The 13,527-nt window shown below is 41.3% G+C and overlaps 1 protein-coding gene across 4 annotated transcripts in view; it reads left to right on the forward strand.

Annotated features, from left to right (window-relative positions):
* The window catches only part of Naa35 (N(alpha)-acetyltransferase 35, NatC auxiliary subunit), a 55,874-nt gene that overhangs the window by 32,221 nt on the left and 10,126 nt on the right, over positions 1-13,527 (forward strand). For all 4 annotated transcript variants that reach the window (XM_031359498.1, XM_031359499.1, XM_031359501.1 and 1 more), the window contains exons 14-16: positions 3,537-3,643; positions 11,620-11,686; positions 13,295-13,393. In XM_031359498.1, the coding sequence (XP_031215358.1) occupies positions 3,537-3,643; positions 11,620-11,686; positions 13,295-13,393 (273 nt within the window). The remainder of the gene's footprint in view (positions 1-3,536; positions 3,644-11,619; positions 11,687-13,294; positions 13,394-13,527) is intronic.

A 13,527-nucleotide genomic window follows, 5' to 3' on the forward strand; every position in this document is an offset into this window, starting at 1 on the left:
TCCTGAGCTGTGTCCTGCACTTGATGTGTGGTACTGTGCTCCTGAGCTGTGTCCTGCACTTGATGTGTAGTACTGTGCTCCTGAGCTGTGTCCTGCACTCACTGAAGTACTGACAAGTGTGCTGCTGGGCCCCAGCGTGAACCTCAGAAGTTCTGTAACAATTAGGATTGTACAGATAACTGTCTGGCCATGCTTACAGTCAAGTAGGAGGATGAAGATAGCTAGGAGGAGAAAGACTTTAAATATTGGGGAATTAAATAACACATTTAAGTAATTCCCAAGTCACAGGTTTTTGTTTTTGTTTTTGTTTTTGTTTGAGCTCACAAGATTACTGAGTGTCCTGTCCTGCCTATAATTCCAGCCTTGGAAGGTGGAGGCAGGGAATCCCCAGAACAAACTGGAGCGAGGCTAGCCACATTGATGAGCTCTGGGCTTGATTGAGAGACCCTGCCTTTCTCAGTGAATAAGGTGGAAGAACAAGTGATCCTATATGATTCCTGCTATCAACCTTGGGCCTCCACTTGTGTGCACATACATGTACATATGTGTGTACATGTGTACCCATACACGTGCAAACCATGTATCCATGTGTACTCAAACAAAATAGAAAAGGAGAGGGAGGAGAAAATAAAATTGCACGAAAATGTGTGTTGTACAGCTAAAGGCCTTAGCTTCAGTATTGAGCACTGCTTAAAGTTGAAAAGCTGTGCTAGGCTGGTGAATATGGCTCAGTAAAGTGCTTGCTGTACACACGAGGACCAGACCTGGATTCTTCAGAAGCCAAGTGAAAGGTGGGGGCTGCTGGTCAGCTAGCAACAGCTGAGGTTGCCTCTACCTGCATGTGCTTACTTCCCACATATATAGACAGAAGCATACTCAAAACCAAGACAGATTATTAGTCATTTAAGCCTCCAGTTTAAGAAATAAAAGAGCAAATTGAGCGGGAAAGAAAAGGAAATAGCAAAGGTCAGAGCAGAAGTCAGTAAGATATGAACCAAACAGTAGAGAAAGCCAGTGTACCTGAAGGCTGGTTAGAGGCAATGGGAATGTATGGATAATTATAAGAATAGTGTGAGGGTATTGTACAAAACTAGAAAAGTCCTTAGACGAAATGAACATACTGCTTTAAAGATAGGCTCCTGAACAACCCTGAATCTTTCAAATACATTGAATTAATAGTCAAAAACTTTCCAACAATGAAGATTCTAAGCCAGTTCAGAAACTAGAAAAGACAAAACACTTATGATCTGAGGCCAACATTAAGTCAGTAAAATAGCCAAACTAATATCATAAATACAGGGAACTACTGAATAGTGTCCCTCATCACAGAAAGCAAGCCATATGAAATTGAAGCCAGTAGTATATAGAAGAATAATTACAATATAACCAATGGGGTTAGTCCTGAGAAAGCCAGTGGAACTCAGCATTTGAAAGTTTATGTACTTTAAAATCTGATTGGAAATCTCAGTAAATTAAGAAAAATGTGATAGGATTCAACATTAATTTATGATTTTAAAAACCAGACCATAAGTTGAAAATAACACTCTTAGTAAAAGGTCTGTATAGAAAACCCTGCAGGTATCAACACACATTCCATGAACCGCATTCTTCCTGAGACTGGTAAGGCAGTGAGGCTGGGCAGTCACGCTCTCACCCCTTTACCTCACTGTTACTGCAGCGGCAGCCAGTGTACTAGGGCTACTGCGTGTGGATGAAAAGCTGACTTACATAAAGACAGCAGACTTTCCATGCAGAATGCCAAGGAGTCTACAGAGAACTCACTAGAAAGAATGGATGAATTAATGAATCTGTATAAAAAGTTATTTCCAGATACCTAGAGTAAACAATGAGAGATCAATAGTGTTAAAATGGTGCTATTGTGCCAGTGAGATGGCTCAGTGAGTGACGGTGTTTGTCATGCACACCTGGACGCCTGTTCCATGCCCAGAACCACACAGCTATCCTCTGACTTGGGTCATGTGTATTTCCTCTTCTGCTCCCAACTAAAATATTTTTAAAAATTTACTTTACAATCCAATTGTCACCAATTCCCATCTGGCCCTGAATCCCCCCTCCTCCTAGCCCCATCCTTAAAAATCCCATTACCCCCTCTTCTCCTCAGAGAAGGTGAAGACCCCCTTGGGGGTACCACTCCACCCTGAAACATCCAGGCACAGTAGGTGTAAGTGCATCCTCTCCCGCTGAGGCCGTACCAGGTAGTCCAGTTAGGAGCAGGGGATCCAGTGGCAGGCAGCTAAGTCAGAGACGGCCTCCATTTGATAGCTGACCCACATGAAGACTAAGCTGCACATATGCTACAAATGTGTAGGGGGCCTAGGCCCAGCCCTGTGTGTTTTTTGGTTGGTGGTTCACTTTCTGTCAGTGCCCATAGTTGACTCTGTAGGTCTTGGGGTGTCTTTGACCCTCCAGCCAGCTTACTTCTATTCCCCACTTTTGTATAAGATACCTCAAGCACTGCTGGATACTTGGCTATGGGTCTCTGTCTGCATCTGTTCTGTGCTGCTAGATGAAGCCTCTCAGGAGACAGAGTTGTTTTAATAAGTTAAAAGTACTTGTGTGTAATAGCATAAAAATGAAAAACCTAGGCATATACTTAAGAACCTTTGTTTAAAGATCTGTCTTCTAAAAATGCAAAATAGCAGTGGAAAATACCAAAAACATTCCAAATAATTGGAGACATAAATTTTTTTATAAACTGAAAGAATTGATGTTTTTAAGTTGTTACTTTTCCCCAAATCGATCTATAAATTAGTAATATCATTGAGAATGACAGTGTGAGCTGGTGTAGCTGTCAAGAGTCTAAACTGTGTGTAAAGGACAAGGAACTCGAGGAGCAAAGCCAATCTTGAAGGGGACAAAGAATGATGAGAGGGCGAGGACTATCCCACACTGCACTGTGGTGTTGGCAAGGGGTTGATAGGTTGCTGCAGCCAGTTAAATAAGTCTACTTGTATATAGGCTTCCAAGATACAAACTTTTACTGAGAAGCCAATGATGTCACCAAAGAACTGAGTAGCATTATGGGCATTGTTTTTATCAGAGGTTTGTTGTGATCCCACTACTTCAGCTCAACATTATCCTTCCTGACTTGAGGTAGTTACACTTTTATGTGCTATTTAACCTGTATCAAAATGCACCTTGAATAAAGGTTAATGCGGGCTGGAGAGATGGCTCAGTGGTTCAAAGCCCTGGCTGCTCTTCCAGCAGACCTGACTGGACTCCCAGAACCCACATGGCAGCTCTCAACCATCTGTAACACCCATCCAAGAAGATCTGACTCCTTGTTCTGACCTCCATAGACATGCAAGCATATGTGTGGTGCATAGATAGACATTCAGACACATAACACAAAAATTAAAAGGATTTACAAACTGATTTGTAAGATAAAGTATCTCGCTGTTTTTGCATTTTAAGTCCTTTACACTCTAGTCTTTACAGGTGCTGTGTCTGTCAGTGGTGATAGCTGCATTTTGCAGTAGCAGTAGTGCACTAATATGTCTAATTCTTGTTTTAAGACAACTTTCCTCGTGGATAACAAAAAGGTCTTTGGAACTCATCTCATGCAAGACATGGTGAAAGATGCCCTTAGGTCCTTCGTCAGCCCTCCGGTGCTCTCCCCCAAGTAAGTGTTCCCAAACGTGTTAGGTTTGTGTCTTGTGAATGTCCAGTACTCAGCAGCTCTTAGAGATGAAGACCTCTTAGGACCAGCCTCTGTATAGATGTGTCAGTTTTCTTCAGCTAGCTCTCCTTGTTATAGAGGCTGGGTGAGGGCATGCAGCCATCATCTGAGCTGGTTTCTGAGAGATGACTAAGGCTTTTTTTTCCAACAGAGGAAAGCATGGAGTCTTCATTTCATACAAAGAACCCAGCATTTGTAAAAGCATGAGAATATGAAATGTATTTTCATACATAAAATATTAACTAGTACTTTCACTTTCTCACTATGATTTGTTGAATAAATTTAATACACGACACATAAAAAGTGTGGTAGTTTTCAATTTCTGAGTTTCTTGGAAATAGATCTTGAGATCAGTATTTAAGTAAATGTATTTAGAGACTTTGCCAGGAAAAGCCAGCAGTGTGTTGTAGGCCAGTAGGACATGAAAAGGAAGAAGCTCAGGGCCATGTGTGTACCCCACTGCATGTTTGTTCAGTTCTGTAGGAAGCGCTGCAGACAGTGTAGGTGACAACCTCAGGATTTCCTCCTAGGGACAAAGGAACCTGAGAGTTTGTCCCAGGAGACTGTAGATGGCAGCTGTCACCGCTTATGTTCACTGTACAAGCAATGGTCTTTGTGACTCCGCCTAGACGGCCTGGTGTCCTCTGCTCTGACCCTTGCCTGTCCTGCACCCATAGCCTCATCTTACTGCTTTGCTGTCCTGTTTGCCTCAGTCAGGCTGGCTTTCCTGCTGTTTTGGAAGTGTGCGGGTTCTCTCCCCTGCTGCTCTTTACACAGGGTGAAGGGTGGGGGACACTGCTCTGCAACCACTACCTAGTCTATGCAGTGTCTCCCTTGTGAGTGCCTTCTTGGGTACCTTGCTCCAGTTAAAACTTTGGGTTTGTTTGGGGTTTTTTTGTTTTTTTTTTTTTCTCGAGACAGGGTTTCTCTGTGTAGCCCTGGCTGTCCTGGAACTCACTCTGTACACCAGGCTGGCCTCGAACTCAGAAATCGCCTGCCTCTGCCTCCCAAGTGCTGGGATTAAAGGCATGCGCCACCATCACCCGGCTGGTTTTTTTTTTTTTTTTTTAAGATTTATTTATTATTATAAATGAGTACAGTGTAGCTGTCTTCAGACACACCAGAAGTGGGCATCAGATCTCATTACAGATGGTTGTAAGCCACCATGTGGTTGCTAGGAATTGAACTCAGGACTTTCAGAAGTGCAGTCAGTGCTCTTAACCGCTGAGCTGTCTTTCCAGCCCCTGCTTTGTTATATTATGCTGCTCTCTCCAGTTAGAACACAAGCTTCACAAACACAATGTTAGGTGCTACAACTGAGGCTGGCATGTAGTAAACACCCAGTAAGTATTTATTGAAGAAGTAAAGGGCAGGGTAGATGGTGTAGGATAACACTCGTGCATCTTGAATGCTCAGATAAGGTTTATGCTGAGTGGGAGCTACTCAGGTTTTTAAGAGGGAAACTTGGAATGTTGAGTGCCTTGTTTAAAAGGAGGAAAACTGGTGATGAGAAAGAGCAGGTAATTGTGTACACAGATGGGTGAACTCAGCATGAAGAACATGGGAGAGACAATTCAAAGTTGGCAACATAGTGATTGAATAGGGTACATAGAGAGAGAAACTCTGTGGAGTCAGTTGTCTTCTTCAGCCTTTATAAAAAGTGCTTTGTTATTTTTCTTATGTATGTGTACCTTTTGGCCTTGTGGGCTTATATGAACCACATGCATGCAGTTGTTCTCGGAGACCAGAGCAGCCAGATCTGAGGGTTACACAGAGCTATGTGATGTGGGTACCAGGAACAGAACCCAAGTCCTCTGCGAAAGTAGCACATGTAGTCATTGATTGTCACTCCAGCCTGTCTTCAACATTTTTATGTGTGGAATTGAACTCAAGCTTGCCAGTTTTGCACAGAAATCATCTTCACCCATTGAGCCATCTCAGCCCTAATTTACCTTTTTAAAAAATGCATTTAAGTAAGAGGAATACAGAAGAATGTAAAAGGAAAGATAAAAGCCTCATCTTAAATTTTTGTTAGATACTACATATGCCCTTGATCACAGCATGGAGAAGGCTAAGGCAGAAGAATAGTAATTTTAGAGCCAGCCTGTGACACTTAGCAAGTTTGAGGTTAACCTGAGCTATCATACTCTGTCTCAAAAGACAGAACAATTTATATGTGTGTATGTATACACACACATATATATTTATATGTAAATGTATAATTATATGTGTATACGGTATAATTATAATATACAATGTATAATATACATAATAAATATGTATATGTGTGTGTATATATTGTGTGTATTTGTATTCTGTCTTTATTCACATCAGAAGAGGACATCAGATCCCATTACAGATGGTTGTAAAACCACCATGTGAACTCATGACCCCTGGAAAAGCAGTTAAGTGCTCTTAATTGCTAAGCCATCTCTCCAGCTAACAACTTTTTGTTGTTGTTACTCTTTGTACCAAATTTATGATCTTTTGACTTTTTAAATGGCTGCCACATATTTCATAATAGGACTGTGTTACAAAATATAGAGATAGAGCTACTAAAGTAAAAGTTTTGTGGAATGTTGTCTCTTTGTATTTGTATGTCTGTGTACACAGGTGCCCACCTGAATGTGGTACATATATATCTGCAGGTATATGAGCGTGTGTGTGTGTAGAGATAGAGTAGCACACATCCATCCTTTGTTGCTCTCTACTCTATCCCTGTGAAAAAGTCTCTCATTGAACCTGGTGCTCTCCATATTTTGTCTAGGCTAGTGGTCAGCAAGCCTCAGAGAGTGTCTTATCTTTACTCCTCCAGACTTCTACCCCAACACTGGGAACATGGATAGCATGCCTGACTTTTGATGTGGGTCCTGTGGATTAGAACTCAGTCATCATGCTTGCCCAGCAAGCTCTCTTCCTGCATCTCTTCAGCCCCTTGTATAGTTTGAGCTAGATTGAATTCTAAAAAACTATAAAATTTCCACTTTATCCAATACTGATGTAGGAAGAAATAAAAGCTCACATTGGAACATTATGACCATTAGGAGTTGTTGAGCTCCCCTTTGACAAGTGATGGTTCTCACATTATCTGGAGAGGGTGTTTATTGGCCAAAATAGTTTCCTCTGGATTGCTCATTCATATCCTTTGCTCCCTAACCTCTATCGGAGTGGTTTTCTTCCATATGTAAACACTGTAGATTATAGGAAGTTAATGTTGTAGTACACATACAGGTACTTTTTCCTTAGACTGCTTTGCCACATTCAATCTGCCTTTGGTAGGATACAAGTTGTCTTTTTTGCTTTTCTTTGTGGTGGTAAACAGGTCTGCCAGTTCATAGGTTTTCTCTTTTGTCTGCTGAATCTTCCTTCTACACATTCCTAAAGAAGCAGCATTCTCATCTTGAAGAGGATAATGAAGAGGCAGATCTTGGGTGCTCATACAACCAAGGAAAAGTTTTTACAAAATAGATTAATTGGGTTAGAATATTGTCTTTATTTGGTTCTGAATTTATTGTGTTAGCTTCTTGTAAATTGTGATTTTATTGTTATATAAATCTGATTGGATATTGAGGCCTTAAGAGTTATGCTTTACTTATAGGGTCCTAGGCACTATCTAAATGAATGATGGTAGGGGTGTGTAAAGAGTTGCATGTGAGTGAGATGTTGTAAATAGCTGGGAGAAAATCACAAGAGCCTGCCGGGACATGCTGATGTCTGGACTGCACTGGCTCAAGAATGTCGCCTGGCTGGAAATGGGGTTTGCTGGGTAGATTCATTTTTTAAATATTCCCGAAACAGGTTTTGTTTGTTTGTTTTCATGTATGTGAGTATGCTGTCAGACACACCAGAAGAGGGCATTGACTCCCGTTACAGATGGTTCTGAGCCACCATGTGGTTGCTGGGAATTGAACTCAAGAAGAGCAGTCAGTGCTCTTAAATGCTGAGCCAGTGGGTTTTTTTGTTTGTTTGTTTGTTTTGTTTTTGTTTTTTCCAGATTTTTGTTTTTTTAAATGGAAGCAGCAGTTCTTATGCTATTTGTTCTAAAAGTAATAAAAGAAGCTAATAGCTTGCGTTCACATTGGTCAAACCTATAGATTGGTACCCTTTGAAATTAAAACTGTACTTTAAAAGTATTTTTATTTAATTTAAAATTAATACTAAATGTATCATATATTAAAATGAATAGCATGGAAAATACATATTTCTGAGTTAGAATATTAAGAAAAATGTCATAGTAGAAAATGTCTGTTGTCTGCTGCTGCGCACGTGCTTGTGTGTGTGTGAGAGACAAACAGACAGACAGACTCTGTGTATGAGACTGTGTGTGTGACTGTGTATGAGAGTCAGATTGTGTGTGTGTGTGTGTGTGTGTGTGTGTGTGTGTGTGTGTGTGTGTGTGTGTGTGTGTGACAGAGAACAAATAGGCAAAGGGCAAATCTTAGGATTTGGTTTGTTTTCTGAGACAGGGCCTCACTATATAGCTTTGGCTGTCCTGGAACTTACCATGGAAATCAGTCTGCACTCGGACTCAGAGATCCCCCTGCCTCTGCCTCTGCTTCCAGATTGCTAAGACCAGAGGTGGTTACCACCTAGCTGGCTCACCCTCACCCCAGTGTGTGAAGCCCCCTCTCCCGGAGCGGGGAAGTTGAAGCTGCTCTGAGAACCTCTGCTGTTGTCTCTCCTCCTCCTCCTGCCTGCATCCTTTCCTCGTCTGCAGCTTAGGCCATTCTTTTAAAGCTACATAACACTTACCACTTTCATTTATTTTTCTTATTTGAATTTTAATATTTGTTCACAGGATATCTATGTAAAACTTTCTTTTCTGTGTTTTGTAGTTTTCAAACAGTTTCATGTAGCCTAGGCTGGGCTTGAATTCTCAGTCCTTCTGCCTCTACCTCTCCAGTGCTGGGATTACAGTCATGTGCAGATAACACATAGATGCTAACAGATAGATGCAAAACTTAAAAGTTTTGAAAGTTCACACTTTCAACATTCTGTGGTTATTTTGCTACTCTACAATTGGATGTCTTTAAGTTTTTTGCTATTAATTGCTGCTGTCTAGATATCTTTCAATATATCTCTGTGCATGTGAGCTACATACTCATAATTCTGGGTCATAAATCTACATGCATCTTCAACCTCATTTTGTCAAATTGCTTTCCAAGGTGAAGTGACTTAATGCTACTTAACACTGTAAATTTCCAGGTGTTGGTGGCACACGCCTTTAATCCCAGCTTTCAAAGACAGAAGCAAGGGGATCCCTGAGTTAAAGGCCAGCCTGGTCTACAGAGTGAGTTCCAGGACAGCCAGGGCTACACAGAGAAACCCTGTCTTGAAAAATAAAATAAATAAATAATAAACAGTATAAATGGTGCTAATTTTCCCATAGTCTACCCTTGATATATGAGATTTTGTGGTAGTCTGGCACTCATAACAGACCTTGCAGAAGATGTTACTCGGTGTTACATGTTACCCAGTGTTACATGTCTAGCATGTTCAGAGCCCTCCGTTCAGGTGCTCGCATGCCTGTCTGTAAAGTGCTTGCCTCTTTTCCTTTGGATTTTACCTTCCCTTCGTGATAAGCCTGTCTTTATCACCTAAACTCTACATTGCTGCTCTTTTATTTGCCTCGTAGCTAGTTTAGAGTTTTATAACTTTATATTTGCGTACGTGCCTGTTCCGTCAGACTTGCTTGCGACCTGCACATCAGTACTTACACTACTCCTGTTGTCTTTGCAGATTTATGCAGAGTAGGAAAGCTCAGAACAGTGACTGCTACTTTAGTCCAAGTCCCTAGCTTCTCACATTGGGTCATGACTCCCAATAGAGTCCTACAACTGATTGTGGTTGTCACAAGACATTGGATAGCAGGAAAAGATTATACCCTACTAGTAGACACCAGATATTGTGGGTAGAGACCTTCAGGAAACTGACCCTGTGTCCTCTGGGAACATTGCTTTCATTTATTGCCTGTGGTGTTAAAAAGTTCCTTGGAGTTCAGAGGATGAGCCCTGTGCCACAGCATGCAAGAGGAGGTCCAAGAACAATTTGCAGGATTTGTATCCCCCCCTCTACTCTGTGGGTTCTGAGTCACCTGAAAGGGATAGGTTTATCAAATGGTCACCATGCATCCTGAGAATCAGCTGTAGGGCCAAGTTCATAGTGTGGCAACCTATAGCTATAAGGTCTGCTGCTGTGAACCTGCATTGTCCCAAGGGACAACTGATACCAGGTTGCAGGAGGAGCTCAATAGTAATGTTCTTGGTTTGTTGTGTGTGTTTGTAATGGCATTTCAGTATGTAGACCAGGCCATCCTTGAATTTACAGAGCTCCTCCTGCCTCTGCCTTTCAAATTCTGGGGTTACAGGTAGACCTGGTGTCTCACACACACAGGACCCTGGGTTCTATCCTACCACATGCTGTTTTAATGTTCTTTCTCTCTCAACCTCTCTCTCTCTCTTCTTTGTAAGTGATTCAAAATTTTCCTCTGGCTCACTAGGGTTTCTTTTCGAGATTTCAGGAGTTTCACCAGAATAGTCAACATGGTTTCAGCCAGGCTTGTCTACGAATCGCATCATTTTCCATATTACTGCTTGTTTAGCTATTGTTTCACTTTTCTCCTTTTACATTATCTTCATTAGGGTTTCTGTTGCTTTGATAAACACTATGACCAAAATAACTTCGGGAGTGAAGGGTTTATTTCAGCTTGCAACTCTCAGGTCACATTCCATCACTTAAGGGAAACCAGGGCAGAATAAGGCAGGAGCTGATGCTGAGGACTTGGAGAATACTGCTCACTGCCTTGCTCCCCTGGCTTGCTGAGCCTGCTTTCTTACAGCACACAGGATCAGCCCAGGGTGGCACCACCCTCAGTGAGCTGGAAAAGGCCTACAGGCCGACCTGGTGTGGGGCTCCCCCAAGCAGTTTCATCTTTCAAAATGACGCCAGCTGTGTCAGGTTTACACAAACCAGCAGCACACATAGCCGATGCCCTAGGTCTTTGGATCACCTACAGATATTCTTTGTGACACTTTGTGACATCCATGTCACATCAGGTTTTGCTGTTGTCAGGGAGTGCTTTCTGTCTTTCCTTAAGGTTGTTTGTGAGCATCTTTCAGCTATTTAGATTTCAGCCTGAAGATCATTTAAAGAGCCAGAGAGAGTTTTCATTCCAATTTTATTATTTGTCAATTAAAGACAGAGTCTTCTAGCTTCTCCCGCCCTCCCTTCCTCCTGTCTTTCTTTTTTTCTTTCTAGCCCTTGCCTTGTACCTGTGTTCTACTTGGCTCCCTCTTGGCCCCCTGTCCTTCTCTGTTATGGTCAGAGTTCTGCTTCTCTCTGAGGCTTTGAGATTGCTCATCTCTGTCAAAGTTCCATCAAGGCACCAGGAGAAAGTCTCTTCTGCTATTCCTTGGTTGCCTTAGATCCCACATCTAAGCTATCTCTGCATGTTCTGTCTTTAAAGTCCTAGTATCTTTCAGCCTCTGTTCCTGCTCCAGGACCAGGTGGCAGGTCCTTAAAGACTTCAAGGAAGGGGCAGTCAGGTGAGGAGGAGGGACAGCACTTCACTGGGAGAGAAAGTCCAGGGGCATGGGGTGGTGGTGTATGTACAATTTCTGTTTGCAAATGAGGCTGCATCTTGATTTAGGAGACTCTGTAGATTCTGAGGATAGTATTATAGAATAAGTGATGGAAGGCCAGGGAGACATGGGCTTTGGGTGTCCTAGTCTTACTACACTTGTGTGCATACACATGTGTGCAAAGCACAAGAATATGAAACGATTAACATCATGCTAGTGTTCTTCAACCCAGTCATGGATTTGGTTGCGTTTACTCTGTCAGCAGCATCTGTAGTAATCACTGCTTCTTTTGCCTAAGCTACATAGTTTGATGTTAGTGATATGAATATTATCTTGCAGGTGTTGCCTATATAATAATCACCAGGCTAAGGACTGTATCGACTCCTTTGTTACTCACTGTGTTCGGGTAAGAACTCAACTTGGGTTGTTGTGATGGGTACTTGACAAATTATGCTGCACAGTTCTTTCATATTCACTTATACTCCCCCCATCTCTTATTTATATCTAGTGATTATGTTAACATTTCTGTCCCCCCTTACTGCTTGAGTGAGTGGCTTTATGGCCTGTACTCTTTGCAGGTTCAGATACCTACCACTATCTGTAGGGACAGAAATGAGACATTGTTACTCCTGGCTGGGAAAGCCCTTGCTCCCAAGTATACTTTATAAATGGACATACAAGCTTCACTTTTGACCTAAAAAAATGTTTTTGTAACATTCCTATATGCTTATCATGCATGGTACTGCCGTAATGAAAAGGGTTCTGTGTAAATTAAGACTGTTAGTTTAAATAAAGTTGCAAACTTTTCTTTCTTCAGTTTGGAAAAATATACAGACTTGTAGATTAAGTTACCAGTCCTTATTTAATTATATAAATATTTCTCTCACTTCATTATATAAACGTTTCTCTGAGGATAATCAATAGGAAGTTCTTTAGGGGCCAACTCTATTGCCTGCATGCGTGTGTGCATGCACGTGTGAGTGTGAGGCAGTATTATATGGTGGAAGACTAGGAAGACTGGATTTTATTTCTGTAATATTTTATTATTACAGGTATATTGCTTTACTTTCTGAAAATTAACTCTTTTAAAGAGTGAAATGCTAATACTTGCTGAGCATCACTTATGTGAAATGTGAAATACCCGGACTAAAAATGTTTCAGATTTTAGAATATTTGTGCAGAATTTCTGGGTTGAGTATCTGTATTTCAAAAACCTGAAATCTAGCATATTCTCAAGTATGGGGGTTTTAGTGTTCAGAAGGTTTTTTGAAAACTGGACTTGGTGATGCATGCCTTTTGTCCTAACACTCAGGAAATGGGCAGGGGATCACAACTTCAGGATCAGTCACCCTCAGCTACACAGTGAGTTCAAGTCCACCCTGAGCTTCAGCAGGCTCTGTCTTGATTTATTTATCCTCTACTTATTTATTTTATCTATCTATCTAGTTATTAGAGTTTTCAGATGAGAGATGCCCACCCTGTAACTCTTAACTCTTCTAAAACAGTTGCTAGTCCAAAGACAGCCTGTCAGAGCTCACCAATACAAGCATTGTTATGCTTCAGAGAAGTTAGTCACATTTCCTAAATGCAGGCTGCTCACCATACATGTCTATTGTCGGATTAGTATAGTGTTTCAGATTTTACAGGAGGCTGTGTTTTAGGTCTTTAGGAATAGGAGAGCCAGAGGTAGAGCCATGATTCAACTACCACAGAAACATTAGCATTGTAATCCTGACTTTAGTTTAAAATAAGTAGAAAAGAAAATGCAGGACAATTATTGAAGGAGTATACTTTTGCCATAGGAAGTCATACTTCACAAAAAGCTATCTTTTCCCACCTATTTATAAATTCTGATATTGAAGTCTTTAAAAATGGTCACCTGTGTAAGAAGTGTCAACAGTGTAATTGTACATATCTCTACATGCATCTAAAGAAGATATAAGAATTTAGCATATCGTTTCTTTAGGATAAAGAAAGTTACGTTGACAGTTACTAAGTTGTCTGTGTGTTGCAGCCATTTTGTAGTCTTGTTCAGATCCATGGCCATAACAGGGCTCGGCAGAGAGACAAACTTGGTCACATTCTTGAGGAGTTTGCTACCTTGCAAGATGAGGTAAGAGCCAGATGTCTTTTTGTAAAATTCATCAAGATACAGGTTACAAGAATAGCAGGCTCTGTGAGAGTGCATACCTATGGTCACAGAACTCGGCAGTGTGACACAGGAGGATCATGATGAGTGCATACCTA

Source organism: Mastomys coucha, unplaced genomic scaffold (assembly GCF_008632895.1).
Source record: "Mastomys coucha isolate ucsf_1 unplaced genomic scaffold, UCSF_Mcou_1 pScaffold7, whole genome shotgun sequence".
In the NCBI taxonomy this organism is placed as follows: Eukaryota; Metazoa; Chordata; class Mammalia; order Rodentia; family Muridae; genus Mastomys; species Mastomys coucha.